The sequence below is a fragment of the Bos javanicus genome, chromosome 25 (assembly GCF_032452875.1).
Source record: "Bos javanicus breed banteng chromosome 25, ARS-OSU_banteng_1.0, whole genome shotgun sequence".
Lineage (NCBI taxonomy): Eukaryota > Metazoa > Chordata > Mammalia > Artiodactyla > Bovidae > Bos > Bos javanicus.
Window position 1 is genome coordinate 24,961,485 of NC_083892.1, and position 14,032 is coordinate 24,975,516.

General features: G+C 56.5%; 1 protein-coding gene across 2 annotated transcripts in view; it reads right to left on the reverse strand.

Annotated features, from left to right (window-relative positions):
• Positions 1-6,043: 6,043 nt before the first annotated feature.
• GTF3C1 (general transcription factor IIIC subunit 1) overlaps positions 6,044-14,032 on the reverse strand; it is a 79,707-nt gene continuing 71,718 nt past the window's right edge. The window contains exons 32-38 of one of the 2 annotated variants that reach the window (XM_061401485.1): positions 13,271-13,530; positions 11,652-11,932; positions 11,170-11,388; positions 10,365-10,899; positions 9,636-9,687; positions 8,020-8,212; positions 6,044-7,075 (exon numbers count right to left, since the gene is read on the reverse strand). In XM_061401485.1, coding sequence (XP_061257469.1) covers positions 6,869-7,075; positions 8,020-8,212; positions 9,636-9,687; positions 10,365-10,899; positions 11,170-11,388; positions 11,652-11,932; positions 13,271-13,530 — 1,747 coding nt within the window. In that variant the 3' untranslated portion in view covers positions 6,044-6,868. The remainder of the gene's footprint in view (positions 7,076-8,019; positions 8,213-9,635; positions 9,688-10,364; positions 10,900-11,169; positions 11,389-11,651; positions 11,933-13,270; positions 13,531-14,032) is intronic. The other variant, XM_061401486.1, reaches the window with a different exon arrangement.

Consider the following 14,032-nt stretch of genomic DNA (forward strand, 5'->3'; position numbering starts at 1 on the left):
CACGGGCTCCAGGCACTCATGAGCCGTCGGCTCTCCGGGGAAGCAGCTCAGCTCTCCAGCACCCAGAGCTCTGGGCCCAGGTGTGGGGAGGAGGGGACACCTGTGACCCCCGCTGATGGCAGGCCAGGGTTGGGGAGGGGCACGGGTCTCTGGCCTGGGCCAGACAGGACTCCTCACCGACACTTTGGGTCCTTGAAGGGGACCCAGCTCATAAAAGTCAGTGCAGAAGGGAGACAGGAGCTGGCCCACCTGGGGGGCTGGAGTACCAGGAGGTGGGTGGGTGGATGACCGATGGACGAGTGGGTGCATTAGTGGGTGGAGAGAAGCATAGGCTGGAGGGAAGAACAGCTGGATGGATGGATGGAGATGAACAGCTGCTAGAGACAAGGATGAAATGCCAAACACAAGCTCCAGAAGGCAGCAACGTCACCTCTTGTGTTAGCTGCTTCACCCCCGAGCAGGCACATAGGGAGCCCTCCTCAGTAAAGCCTGACTTGCAGGGTTTACTTATTTCCACAGTGAAAACATTTCACCACGGTCAATTGGACTTGATGGCTTTAAATACGGGGTTGGAAGAGATGTTTATAATCGACACTCCTAGCTGGTATGAGGCAACCCCAGCACTTGGATGGGAGATCAGAGCAGGTAGTAGGAAGGCCGTGGGGGGTCTTCAGGGAGGAGGTGGTATTTGCTGGGCTCTGGAAAATGAATAGGAGCTGTAAGGGACACCAGCTACTCAGGCAGAGGGAAGAGTTTGAGCAAAGGCCTGGAGGTGTGACAGAGCCCTAAATACGGGGTGAGGGGGTCAGAGTCCAGGCCATACAGTTACTAACAACCCTGTCTTTGGAGGCAGGAGGGTGCCACCCACTGCTCCTGGCCCAGGCCTTTTCCCTCTGCAGGCTCCCAGGGGCGGGATATCCATTCAACAAATGAAGTGAAAGTGCAGAAGGGACCGGTGACTTGTCTGCGGTCACACCCTGAATTAAAGGTCAGAGTCAGAGCTTGAACTCTGGGCTCCTGACCCCAAGTCCAAACTCTCCTCACCTTGCTCTGCTGCAAGGCACCTGCATCAGGAGGGAGGAGACAACCCTGGGTGCCTGAGCTTGTGTCAGCATCACTGGGGGGCTGACCCCAGGTCTGGGAATGGCTACGTGACCCGGGCCCCCCCACCCTGCAGAGTGCATGCCATCCTCCTGGTCTCAGTGAGGGTTCAGGGTCGGACATGTGACCCTAGCTAGTCCGTATGCTTTTCCTACGTGCTATAGGGGTGGGCTAATCCTGAAGCAGCTGGGGACGGGGCTGGGTTAGAGGGGAGAGCCAGGAGGGAACAGCTCATCTGAGGTGAGGCCAACACATTGGAAAGCAGAGCTAGGAAGTGGACCCGTATTCCTGATAATACCTCTTAAGCTCTTGGATCCAGCCATGCCTGAAACTACACTCCCCATGGCATCCAGTCCCATCACTTCATGGGAAATAGATGGGGAAACAGTGGAAACAGTGTCAGACTTTATTTTGGGGGGGCTCCAAAATCACTGCAGATGGTGACTGAAATTATGGTGAAATTAAAAGATGCTTACTCCTTGGAAGGAAAGTTATGACCAACCTAGACAGCATATTCAAAAGCAGAGACATTACTTTGAACTCTGTCTAGTCAGACAAAGGTCTGTCTAGTCAAGGCTATGGTTTTTCCTGTGGTCATATATGGATGTGAGAGTTGGACTGTGAAGAAGGCTGAGCGCCAAAGAATTGATGCTTTTGAACTGTGGTGTTGGAGGACTCTTGAGAGTACCTTGGACTGCAAGGAGATCCAACCAGTCCATTCTGAAGGAGATCAGCCCTGGGATTTCTTTGGAGGGAATGATGCTAAAGCTGAAACTCCAGTACTTTGGCCACCTCATGCAAAGAGTTGACTCACTGGAAAAGACTCTGATGCTGGGAGGGATTGGGGGCAGGAGGAGAAGGGGATGACAGAGGATGAGATGGCTAGATGGCATCACTGACTCGATGGATGTGAGTCTGAGTGAACTCCGGGAGTTGGTGATGGACAGGGAGGCCTGGCATGCTGCGATTCACGGGGTCGCGAAGAGTTGGACACGACTGAGAGACTGAACTGAACTGGGCTTTTGAGGTACATCTCTGGGGGCAACAGATGTGAGCATCCTCTTTTTAAAAACTGATGGCCCCAGAAAATAAATTTTAGATTCTGCAATTTGGGGGGGCGTCTCTCAGCATCATGATGGCCACCCACCCAAGACAAACTCCATCTCTGGAAAGGAGCCTAAGCAGGGAGGGCTTTGAGGCTGGATGGCATGAGTTGGGAAACCAGGAAATCCAATTACCAGCTTTCAACCTGCAGAAACCATTTCACTTCCTCATGCTTCAGTTTTCTCATACATGGAATGGGTATATTGATCAGGACCAGGAATCAATACGTGTGAAGTATGGACAGCGGTGTCTGGCACATTGGAAGTGCTTAGAAAATGTTGTTACTTTATCATTTTTGTGGACAAGTCAGTCCCACCCTGACCCCCACTCCCATATACTTTTGTTGATCTCAACCTTAAACTTTGCTGGACAATGAGCTGTATGTGCGTGCACGTGCGTTCAGTCCTGTCCATGGCATTTTCCAGGCAAGAATACCAGCGTGGGTTGCCATTTCCTTCTTGGGGGGATCTTCTTGATCCAGGGACTGAACCTGTATCTCTTGGGTCTCCTACATTGGCAGGCGGATTCTGGGCCACCTAGGAAGCCCACACAAGCTATGAATACAGACATCTGGAGACCAGACCAACCCTCCGCAAACGGAGATGTTGGGTTGCTGCTGCCACCTGCTGGTGACCACTGGAACTTGGCTGAGGAGCCTGCTGAAGGGGGTGTCCTCCCTGCGCAGAGGTCCAGGGGCTCCACTCGCACCTGCCTGGCACTGCCAGCTGGCTACACAATTGTCACAGCAACTCAGTGCGGAGGGAATGTTCACAAGGCGAACCGGTAGGTTCTTTTGGTTACAGTGCTGTTAGTTTCAGATGTACAGCAAAATGATTTTTCTTTTTTTAATTTTTTTTTTTGCAGATTATATTTCATATAGGTTATTACAAGACATTGGGTATAATTGCTGCAAGGTAATTCTTGGTTCCCTGTTTTATGTATAGTAGCTTGTATCTGTTAATCCTAACCTTCCAATTTGTCCCTCCCCTCCTTCTCCCCTTTGGTAACCGTGGTAAGTCCTTTTTTATTATTTATTTATAGTATGTTCAATTTTTTTTCTTATAATCTTTTAAATTTAAAATTTGTTTTAAAAATTCTTATTTTTCTTTTTTAGTAGGTTCTCTTTTAAATTCAACAAGGGCTGAATTCTACTCCTTGGGAGGGTGGGCGGGCCTGCATTGGGCACCAGGCGGAATGGGTGGTGAGACCACACTAAGCAGGGAGATCACGTGTGCACACACACACATATAAAAAATACACATACACGTCACACATACAACACACATACACACAAACACATGTGGAAAATTCCCTGGCATAAGTGGGGTAAGGACCCAGGGGAAGAGTGGGTAGTCAGGTGAAGCCAGAGGACACAGATCACTCAGCCCGGGATTCTGGGTGGCCTTGGGCAAAGCGAGGCTGGAAGGGGAGGAAGGGGATGTGGGAAGCTGGCAGCTGCCAGACACTGAGCGAGATCTGATTGGGCTCCAGAAGGAAGAGAGGCGGGGCCTGGGAAGGCAGAGAAGATGCTCAGTGGGGAAAACCAGGAAGCAATTTCAGTGAAGAGGGAGTAACATCAGGACCTCAGTGCCAGGACTCCCGCCTAGACTTACCTCGTAACTCATGGCTCTCTACGTGCAGGCACCAACGTGCAAGGGCACTCCAGGGTGAACCACAGCTGGAGCTGTGTCAGTACGCAACATGCCATCACAGGTCTGTGTTTTCTCGGGGGTGGGGAGCATAAAAGGTATGTAAATGCAGAGAAAAAGGCCTGGAGAAGAAAGCAGCCTGCAGGTTTAGGTGTTTAAAGAGAATGGATTAAGTATGGCTTATGTTAGCAAAAAGGAGTAAAAATGAAGAGTGTGGGCTTCCCTGGTGGCTCAGATGGTAAAGAACCCACCTGCAATACAGGAGACCTGGGTTTGATCCCTGTGTCAGGAAGATCCCCTGATGAAGGGAGTGGCACACCACTCCTGTATGCTTGCCTGGGGAACTTCATGGACAGAGGAACCTGGTGGGCTACAGTCCATGGGGTCACAGAGTTGGGCATGACTGAACGACTCACACCTTATGTAAGTAAAAAGGAGTAAGAATGGAGTGTGGAGGGACAAGGAACCCAGAGGACAGACCTGGGGGTCTGGGCGTGCTGTCACTCGGGGTGAACAGGACATGACCCCTCTGGCTTGGTGCTCCCCACTCCCATCCCGTGTTTTACTAGGTAAGTGAAAAGTCGCTCAGTCGTGTCTGACTCTTTTCGACCCCATGAACTGGAATTCTCCAGCCCAGAATACTGGAGTGGGCAGCCGTTCCCTTCTCCAGAGGATCTTTCTAACCCAGGGATCGAACCCAGGTCTCCCACACTGCAGGCGGAGTGTTTTACTAGGTGGTCAGTGTTTAAAATCTTTTTTTTCTAAACATGAATTCTTTCTCACCCTGGGCATACAGATTTTAATTTTCCATAGTTCCTACCCTGCCTGGTATTAACCAGGCCACTTTATATTACCTGCCTGGCCCTGATCTGATCTCATAGCTTCTGGTCTACACTTCCGGTTTTGCAAACCCTGGGTGCAGAGCTTAGAAGGGCAGAGAGCTACCTTGGGTGGGGGCTAGCTGAGGGGGTAGATGGACACACGGACAGATTGATGGGATGGGTGGGGGCGGGAGGGAAGGAGGAAGTCATCCTTGCACGGGATGCCTAGATGTGGGAATGTGGGTCACCGAAACCCCCGCTCTCCACTGGAGAGCTGACTCCTCGCCCATCTCCTAGACACATGCCCGAACTGCCCCTCAACCTGGGCACACAGGGAAGGAAACAGACTTCACTGCGTCCTGCTACGTGCTTGTCCGTGGTGTTCTCCAGCTCATCTGGCCCTCCTGTGAGGGCGATGGTCTATCCCCATTTCTCAGATGAGAAAACCAAGGCTCTGGGACAGGAACATCAAGACTGGATCCCAACCCTACCTTCCTCCCGCCACGAGATGCAGTCCCACACAATCATCATCTGTATTTTCTGTTTACAAAGCAAATCATATCCATTGTTCTACTTGATTACCCAGATCACCCCAAATGCTGTTTTTTCACTTTAGAGTAAAAACGAATAAAGAAGGAAAGAAAAAAAAATGATGCCAAAACTTGGCCAGGTCTCGGCAGTGCTGGGGGTGGGGGGCGGTTCACTCTCAAGACTCTGGACCCCATGCCTCCTGTTCTTTGCCCCGTCACCCTGGAGTCTGGCCCGGGGACCAGGTCCCTGGCAGAGAGAAGCTGGAAACCCAAGGCTGCCAGGTGGGCCAGGCCATAAGCTGTAGGTTAAAGTGAGAGGAGCTCTGATGGGCCTGAGACCTGGCCTGGGGGCGGGCCAGCCGTGACTGGGGGGGGCGTGTCCCATACTTGTGACTGTCACATGCAGTATTTCTAGATCTTTCCAGAGAAGACAGAGTTCTGGATTTTTTTTTAAATGTGAAACCTCCAGTTTTAAAGAAATGTTGGTAACTAACTAAAAAACAACAAAGAAATACTGTGAGCGAAAGAGACCAGCCGTGGGCCAAATCCACACTCCAGGCTTCAACCTCAGCAGCCTGCCGGCATCGCCTCGGCCACAGGCCTGGCCTGAGTGCGGCCGGATGCCTGTTAAGGGACAGGCCGGGGCCCGGCTGAGTGGGAGGAAGGGTTTTAAGGCAATGGCGTGCGGTGAGGCAGTGCCAGGATGGGCCGAGCGAGCTCACCCCCAGCACCCAGCTGTTCCTTGGGTTTTACCGACAACGTCTATCCCCGGCTGTTCATGGTGGAAAACAACAAGCCCCCGGTGGGTCAAAGACTCTTTAGGAAATACAAAACGAAATGCGTTTTACTTCGCTTTAATTAAAAAAAAAACATATAAATACATGCCAGGGTTTTTTTATCAATAAGGAAAGAGGCTGGGAAAAAAAAAAAAAGACAAACCCCAAACCTGTAAGGACTCCCCGTTTCCAGGTGGCAGGAGTCCTGCGGGTGGCTTGCAGGCTCAGCGGTCAGGGGTCCTGCCTCCAGAGGAACGAGTCTCAATGGCAGCCTTGGCAGGGGGTCACCCAGCCCGCGCTCTATGACATGTCCCCACGAGGCCCTGTCCCTCAGAGCAAGGGGGGCTTTCTGAGGAGCACAGAGAGTCCTCCATGATGGGGTGGCCAGAAGCTGGAACATGAATCTGCGTGGATGGGGCAGACCCCTGAGGCCCACAGCTTCTGACCCCTCACTGGCCAGCAGGGGGATATCCAGAGAAGGTTCAGGGCCTGGGCAGGTGGCTCTGCTCCCGAAGGGCAGGATCGTCTCGGAAGCCCTTGGAGGACCAGCCCACCGGGGCCTCTCACTACAACCCAGGATCCAGAGAGATTGGAAACAGGAGGAGAGCAGGTGGGGAGCAGCATCGCTGAGCTCCCCCACCCAGCTCCGGGGGCGACAAAGCACAGTCCTGAAGGCTGGCCGTGGACGGGCTGGGAGCAGGCGGCCAGCTGGTCCTCCGTCCAGAGTTCCAGGCCAGAAACCACAGCCAGGGCCGGGCTGGGCACACAGTGTTCCCGTGGGCGGGATGCAGGAATCCTTGGGTCCTGACCTTGCCAGGCCGCCCCCACACGTGGGCAGAGGCCCCCAGGAGAGAATTCCCGGGAGGCTTGCCAGGACCACACGGGCCTCAGAGGTGGACCCACTTGTTCCAGCTGACCTCGTTGGGGAAGACGCGGCCGAGGCGGATGGTGCAGTCCAGCGTGGGCTCGTAGAACACCACGGGGCTCTCGTCCAGGCTCAGCGGCGCCTCTCCCACCGGCGGCTTCGAGAAGAGTGAAGCGGCCGCGGGCTTTCTCAGCACGCACTTTTTAATGCAGCCCAGGGTCTCCAGCCCCTGCAGTGGCACAGACAGACGGATTTCCAGGGGCATTTAAGGGCCATGTCCTCTGTACCCAGAGCAGCCTCCCAGAACAGACACAGGAGGGTGGCCTTGGGAGACGAGCAGGGATTGACCAGGTGGGTTTAAGCAAGAGCCCAGGGTGAGAGAGAGAAGGTCGTGGCCAGCATTTATACAGCGGTCCTGTGTAGAGCAGGGGCTGCAGACCTGGCTTCCAGACGGGGTTATTTGGCCCAGACCTGCTGTGAAGTGCAGGGAACTGTGCACTCAACTTCCTGCTCCTGCTTCTGTCGAGGAGCTGGAACTCCTGTGCACACACGGCCGGAGCCCAGGGCGGCCATCAAGCCGAGCTGCCCTTAGGAGACTGTGGGCACCTCACCAACTCTCCCTGCCACCCATGAGGGTTGGTCACTCACCTACCTGCTGGTCCCCGTGGGCACCAGGGTCTTGAGAAAGGGTCAGAGGTAAGACCCCAGGGATGCTTCTGTGTAAGCCTAGGCAGCAGCTCGGGGCTGAAGGAGGACCTGGGAGGCACAGCTGGGGCGGGAACCCGGGGCAGGGGTGGGGGCTGTGGGAGGCTGAGTGCTGAGAACTGGGGCTGGGCGCTGGCAGCGCTGAAGAGCAGATGCGGGAGGAAGGAAATCGGCGTGGGGCTCAGCCGGCGCAGTGGCCTCAGAGGGCAATGGGGCTGACCTCTCTGGGCAGGGGTTGGGAGTAAGCTTTGGGGGTGGCGGGGGGAGGATACCAGGGGCCCAAGACTTCTGAGGAGCTGGGTCTCTGCGAGGAGGCCAGTGCACCCTTGTGGGCTGAGCTGGTAAGCAGTGGCCGACCCCAGAGCTCAGCCAACGTGCCCACTGCCCCCCGCCCTCTGAGACCCCGGAAGAGGAAAGGTGCAGTGGGGACGGGGTCCCAGCAAGCACCCTCCCCGCCGAGAGGCTCACCTGGAGCAGCTCGAGCACGGCCAGTGGCTGCAGGACGCCCTTGTAGTGCTGCAGCAGGCAGCTCTCGGGCACGCCGGGCCTGGTCATGATGTGGTGCAGCACCGCCTCCATCATGCCCTTGACCACCGGCGTGTTCAGGCGGCCGTCCACGATGCGCCACGGGCGCCCGATGAAGCGCACGCTCTCACAGTCCCTGCGGCGGGTGGGGGCGGGGGAAACGGGCATCAGGCTTAGTGGGGAGGGGAGACAGCGGATTCCACGTGGCCCCCACCTCGGCAGATGGGAGCCCAGCCCACTGGCGGGGCTGAGGACCCCCTCCCTCCTGTTCTTCTGCCTCTGGCTCTCCTGCCGCCTGAAGGGACGGGCCCCAGCCCCCTCATCACCCCACACTGGTGGGGCGGGGAAGAGCCAGGACTTCTAGATGTACCAGCTCCCTCTGGGACCTGACAGAACCTGCAGGTTATTTTTTTCTTTTGTAGGGAAGACTCGACAGGACTCTTAACCTAGTAGCTGGTCCCCTCGTTTCCCAAACGGTGTAAATTCTGCTTAATGTAACTTCTTTTCCGCTTAAGCATTTGCATGACTATTGGTGCTCTGAAGTCAATTCTAAAAATGCGCAAGTTATAAATGCAGAAGAAAAGAGTCAACCTCCCAAACCAAACCTAACAAGGACCCCTGAACTTTTTCCTAGGACTGAAAGTAGGTTTCAGTTCTGCCTTTGTTATAAGTTGACCCTAAACATCTGGAAGAAAATGGAACTATCTGCGTCTTTGTATTTATTACTTGGTATCATAAAACTTATTTTCATTTAACGACAACAACAAATGGCCGCACCCCCTTCTGACCACGCTCAGGTCCGCGCGCGGCAGGTCTGCCGGTGCTGTATTCGGGGGTTCCAGGCACACTCTTCCGGAAGGTTTCTACTAACAACTAAAGCAGTGACTGGTTCAGAAGTGTTAGTTGCTCCGTCATGTCCAGCTCTTTGCGACCTCATGGACTGTAGCCCGCCAGGCTCCTCTGTCCATGGGATTCTCCAGGCAAGAATACTGGGGTGGGTTGCCCTTCTCCAGGGGATCTTCCCGACCCAGGGACTGAACCCACGTCTCCTGCATTGCAGGCAGATTCTTTACCGTCTGAGCAACCGGGGAAGTCTGACTGGCTTAGGTTTTTACTAAAAACTAAAGCAGTCACAGGTCTGCCACACAGGGTCCCAGTGTGGGACACCCCAGGCCAGCTGGACACCTGGCTCTGACCATGTGACGGGGCCCGCCCAACCTGAGCCAGCAGAACACGGCCCTTCAAGCCGAGGGTGATGCACACCCTGTGGGAGGCGCCCCTCGGACTTCCGTGACACCCACTGTTCCCAGCACACGGGGCGCTACAGCCGTCAGCACTGTGGCCTCGTCCACCTTGGGCAAGGAGCGCCTGCCTGGTCTCTGGTGAGAGGGACCCATGGTCCCTCAGGTGTCTGAGACCCCTGGCCGAGAAGTGCTGTGCTTGACAAACCTTTGTGAAAGACCTCCAGGTAATAATCTACCCCGGACCTTGGGCACCACCCTCCGAGGCTCTCATCGCCCCCTCCCAGCCCAGGCCGCTGGAGCCTGAACCACACTCACCTTTCCCATGCCACCTGGGAGAGGTTGCCAGCTACAGAACCATCTGCCAGACCTGACAAGAGGGGAGAGGCGTGGGAGACTGCAGAGGTGGGGCCCACCCGTCTCTCCCCCAACCGTTCATCCCACGGGTCCTTCTGGGTATGGCGGTAAGGCCGTGAGCACAGAGACAGCACCTCCCTCCTCGGGGCGGCAGGGTGTGGGGGCTGCACCCCCAGGACAGTATCAGATGGACAGACGGTGGGGTGCCAGTCTGGGGGCTGTGCTCAGGGCTCGGTGATGCCCCCAACCCAGGGGAGCAAGTGAGTGACTATCCTTCTCCAGAAGCCCTAACCACATAGCTGGGTGTATAAATCCCTGGGAGAATTCCAGCAGAGGAGAGGAAAGGGGTGGGGGGCACCTGCCAAGTCCCCTGGGAGGCGAGACCCTTCCCCTTCCAGCTTCCTGGTAAGGACACCTCAGGAAATGCCTCTTTGCAGAACCAGAAGAGAGCCTCGTCCTTGTAATTAATCACAGGTCGGCTAAGGAGCACGAGGCCCCTGCCCTCTAGGGGGAAGACGAGTGTCAACAGGCAAGAGACTCCCGCTGAGTCGGGGCCGAGGAAAGCTGACGCAAAGGCCCCTCTTGTGGCAGCAGCAGGCTCCTGGTCTTGAGGAAGGTGGTGTTGGCCCTTCAGGCCCCGACAGAGAAGGAGCGGGTGGGGGAAGGTGGGGTGGGGACAGGGTTTGGTACCTCTGGGGTCTTCAGGGGCCTCTGGAAGCTGGGCCTGACAGCTCAGCTGCTCCTGGCCTGGGAAGCTGGGCACCTCGACACCCTCTTGGTCCCCTGGCCCGGCTTCCGATGCACCTCCATCCTCAGGAGCCGCGAGCAGGGCAGGTGCCAGAGTCCCCAGCTCCTCTTCTGCTCTGGGCCCTGGGCTGGGGGCCAAGCGTATGTCCTGGAGTGCAGGCCTCTTTGCGGGGGGCTCCAGGGCACTCTTGGGGTCAGCAGCCCCGCCCTGGCTATTTGTGTCAGCGCCGGCCCAGCTGCCACGTCTCTTGGTGCTCTGGGGGCTCTGAGAGGGCGGTGCCTGCCTCTCTGGGGGGTTGTCCTCGCTGGAAGGCCCCTCGGGCGGTCTGGCCCGGTGGTCGTCTCTTTGAAGGTCAGCACCCCCATCTTTGTCTTTCAGCCGCACCGAGTGCAGGAGCCAGGGCTGTGCATTGGCCATGGTCACCAGGCGAGCAGTGTTCCCGCCGACTTCCAGCACCTGCTGGTGCTCTAAGAGGTCCTAGGGAAAGGGGAGACAGAGGGGTCTGCAGGGAACCCCAGGGGCATCGGGGCTCGTTCCCCTGCCTGAGTGTTTTAAGCGTCCTGAGCCAGTGGCTAGTCCACCTCCTTAGGGCAGGTGACCTCTGCCTCGACTTCTTGGAACCACAGTTGCACCCTCAAAGCTGATGTGACCTTACCAGTCTCCTGCCCGGCCATCTCCTCCCAGACTCAACACCCCGAGGCCCCAGTGCTTCTGCAAAAACAACACCCCGTGATGCCCCTGCCTCACCTGCCCTTTAAAAATGCTTTGCTGAAACCCTTCAAGGAGCTCAGGGTTGTTAAGGCATGAGCTGTCGTCTCCTGGCGTGGCCCTGCAATTAACTTTTCTCTGCTCCAAACCCTGTTGATTCATTCTGTCTGGCCTCACGGTGCATTGGGTACACGGACTTGTGCTAACAAAGCAGCGAGACTGCGGATCAGCGGCAGGGAGTCTGGAGACAGCAGAGAGCTGGGGGAGAACGAGGCCCAAGGCTTGGGTTGGGGAGGCTCCAGCCAGCTCTGCTGAAGAAACAGGGCCCAGAGAGGACAGACGGACCTTCTAACTTTCAGGAGAAGCTAGGGTTTTAGGCAATCTTCAATGTTGACAACCAATTCAACTTTTGAAAAAAAAATTCCACACGCCCCAAACCAAGCCCACCCATAGCATGCCTCTGGCCCAGGAGTTGCAACTCCTGCTTTTGCTTCTGCGGGCTACCTGAGAGCACAGCTCACCTGGACATAGTCTGTGAAGGTCCTGGTGCGCTCACTGTCTGTCCTGGCCAAGGCGAAGAACTGTTTGCTCAGCTCCAGCCGGTCCACCCCAAAGCAACCAGCTGCTGCAATGGCCTCCTGGATCTCCAGGGCGGCAAACACGTCTCCGGGCTGGTACCCAGACAGCGCCACCTGGTGGACGAACTCCTCCAAGCTGCAGGTGTCCTCCGGGCTGTTTATCAGCCTCGTGAAGGTGTCAGGGAGGCAGGAGGGCCCCACCGTCAGCTCCTCCAGAGAAGGGTCTGTGGAGACCGGGAGGACCAGCATCAGCCCTGAGAGGCCTCCTCCCCTCCCCAGACCAGTATACAAGCGATGCCGAGGCAGGTGCACGCCAACATGGACTCGCTGCTTTCCAAAAGTCAAGGGGTCGCTTTCTGAGTGGACACGGCTGGGCCCCTGGCAGTCAGGTTCCTGATACATGCCTCTGGGCCCTTGACTGCAGCCAGCTGGATCCCCGGGGCCATAAGGTTCTCCTGCTCACAACTCACAGTGAAGGGGAAAAGGCGGGGCTGGGGCCTCTGAACAGAGTGGGGGGCGGCGGTCCTCCACTCTGGCTGCCTCGGGCCCACCCTTCCTGATGCTCACATGTTCACGGCTTCTGAGACCCTCTGAGATACCCTGGGACTTCTCCATAAATCCCCACTTTTGCTCACACCCGCCGGGGCTGGTTTCTGGTACTCCCTGGACAAGGTATTTCTGCTAAGACCACAGGCCTCAGGTCGCCACATTTTTGCCCAGGCCAAGCTCCCAACACAGCGTGGGACACTGATCGTGGTTACGAAACTAGACACCTCAGACTTCCCTGGTGGTCCAGTGGATAAGAATCTGCCTGCCAATGCAGGGGACACGGGTTTGATTCCTGGTCCGGGAAGATTCCACATGCCCTGGAGCAACTACGCCCGTGTACCTCAACTACTGAGCCTGTACCTGGAGCCTGTGCTCTGCAACAAGAGACGCCACCACAGTGAGGAGCCGCAGCACCACAACCAGAGAAAGCCCGCACAAAGCAATGCAGACACAGTGCAGCCGAAAATAAACAAACTAGCTACAAGAGTAAACTCCTCAACACGTGAAAATGAAGGCGAGTCAGACGGGCCAGGGAAGGGAAGGGTGAGAAGGGCAGGGACGAGGCCGTAGCATTCTCATTATATGTGCAGCGAGGAGAGTGCCTGATATCGAGGGTGCAGGAAACGGAGGTCAAAGTAAGTCATTAACGTTTCAGAGGCAATCAATACAAGAACTCAAAAACGTGTAAAAACTGGAAAAAAAGGAGATAAGAGGTAATGGATATAAGTGGAACACTCAGCTTTCACAGCAAGGGGTCAAAAGACTTAAGTAAAAAAGATCACGCTGAGCGCTAATCACAGCAGGAACAGCCCAGGGCTCCCCAAACAAGCAGGCAACTCGGGCCGCGCGCCCACCCTCCACGGCCCGCCTCGCCCCGGTCAGCGGCTAAGGACAGGAGGGGTTTCCTTTGCTCTTCCCTTTGGTTTGGTCAGCGGTGGCTTCCCCAGGCAGCCCTGGGAGCCTGGCCATGAGCTGGGGGTCTGGGCCTTGGGGTGGGCAGGGGCGGTGCTCACCTGTGAGCGCGAGCCTGGTGGGCTTGGGGGTGCAGCGCAGGCGGAACTTGACCAGGCAGGAGTTCACCACGACGTTGTCGTTGGGGTTGAGGTTGCGGTTGCTGACGATGCCGGGGACGCAGTAGCCCTTCATCAGCAGGTAGTTGGTGTGGGAGGCCTGGTGGGCTTTCACCTCGATGCTCCGGCGCTTGGCCCCCGAGCCTTCGTCCAGGTCTTCCTCTTCATCCTCGTCCTCTTCCAAGGTGCTGTCCTTGCCTAGGCTGGGAGCAGACAATGGACCTGGGTGCCGGAGCCCGGCGGAGCCTTCTCTGCTGGTCTGGCTGCCCCCTCAGGGAGCGGTGCTCTGGCCCTGGACGGCCCTGGCATCTGGCTGAGGTCAGGTCAGCATGGCCTGGTGTCCAGATTACCCGCCTCGTCCACCTTCCCACACTCCCCTCCCCACTCCCTACACCTGCATCTTTGCAAGGGCTGGTCCTTCTGCCTGGAAACCCTTCCTGGTCTCTGTCGAAAAGACACCCATTTGTCCAGTAAACCCCACTTCAGCTCTCAAGCCCTCAAGGAATGGTCCCCCTTCTCTGCCTCCCCATGCCTCCTGGCCACACTGTCCTAGGTCCTTCTCTGGCCCAGCCCAGCCGTCCCCTCCTGTGGGTCCCCCGGTGCCTAGAGGCATCATCAGGAGGCGCTGTACTGGAATTCCCGGTTCACAGCTCCTGGGAACCACTGCCGAGACTCTGCTGTCTTGGTCCACATGATGCCAAGCAC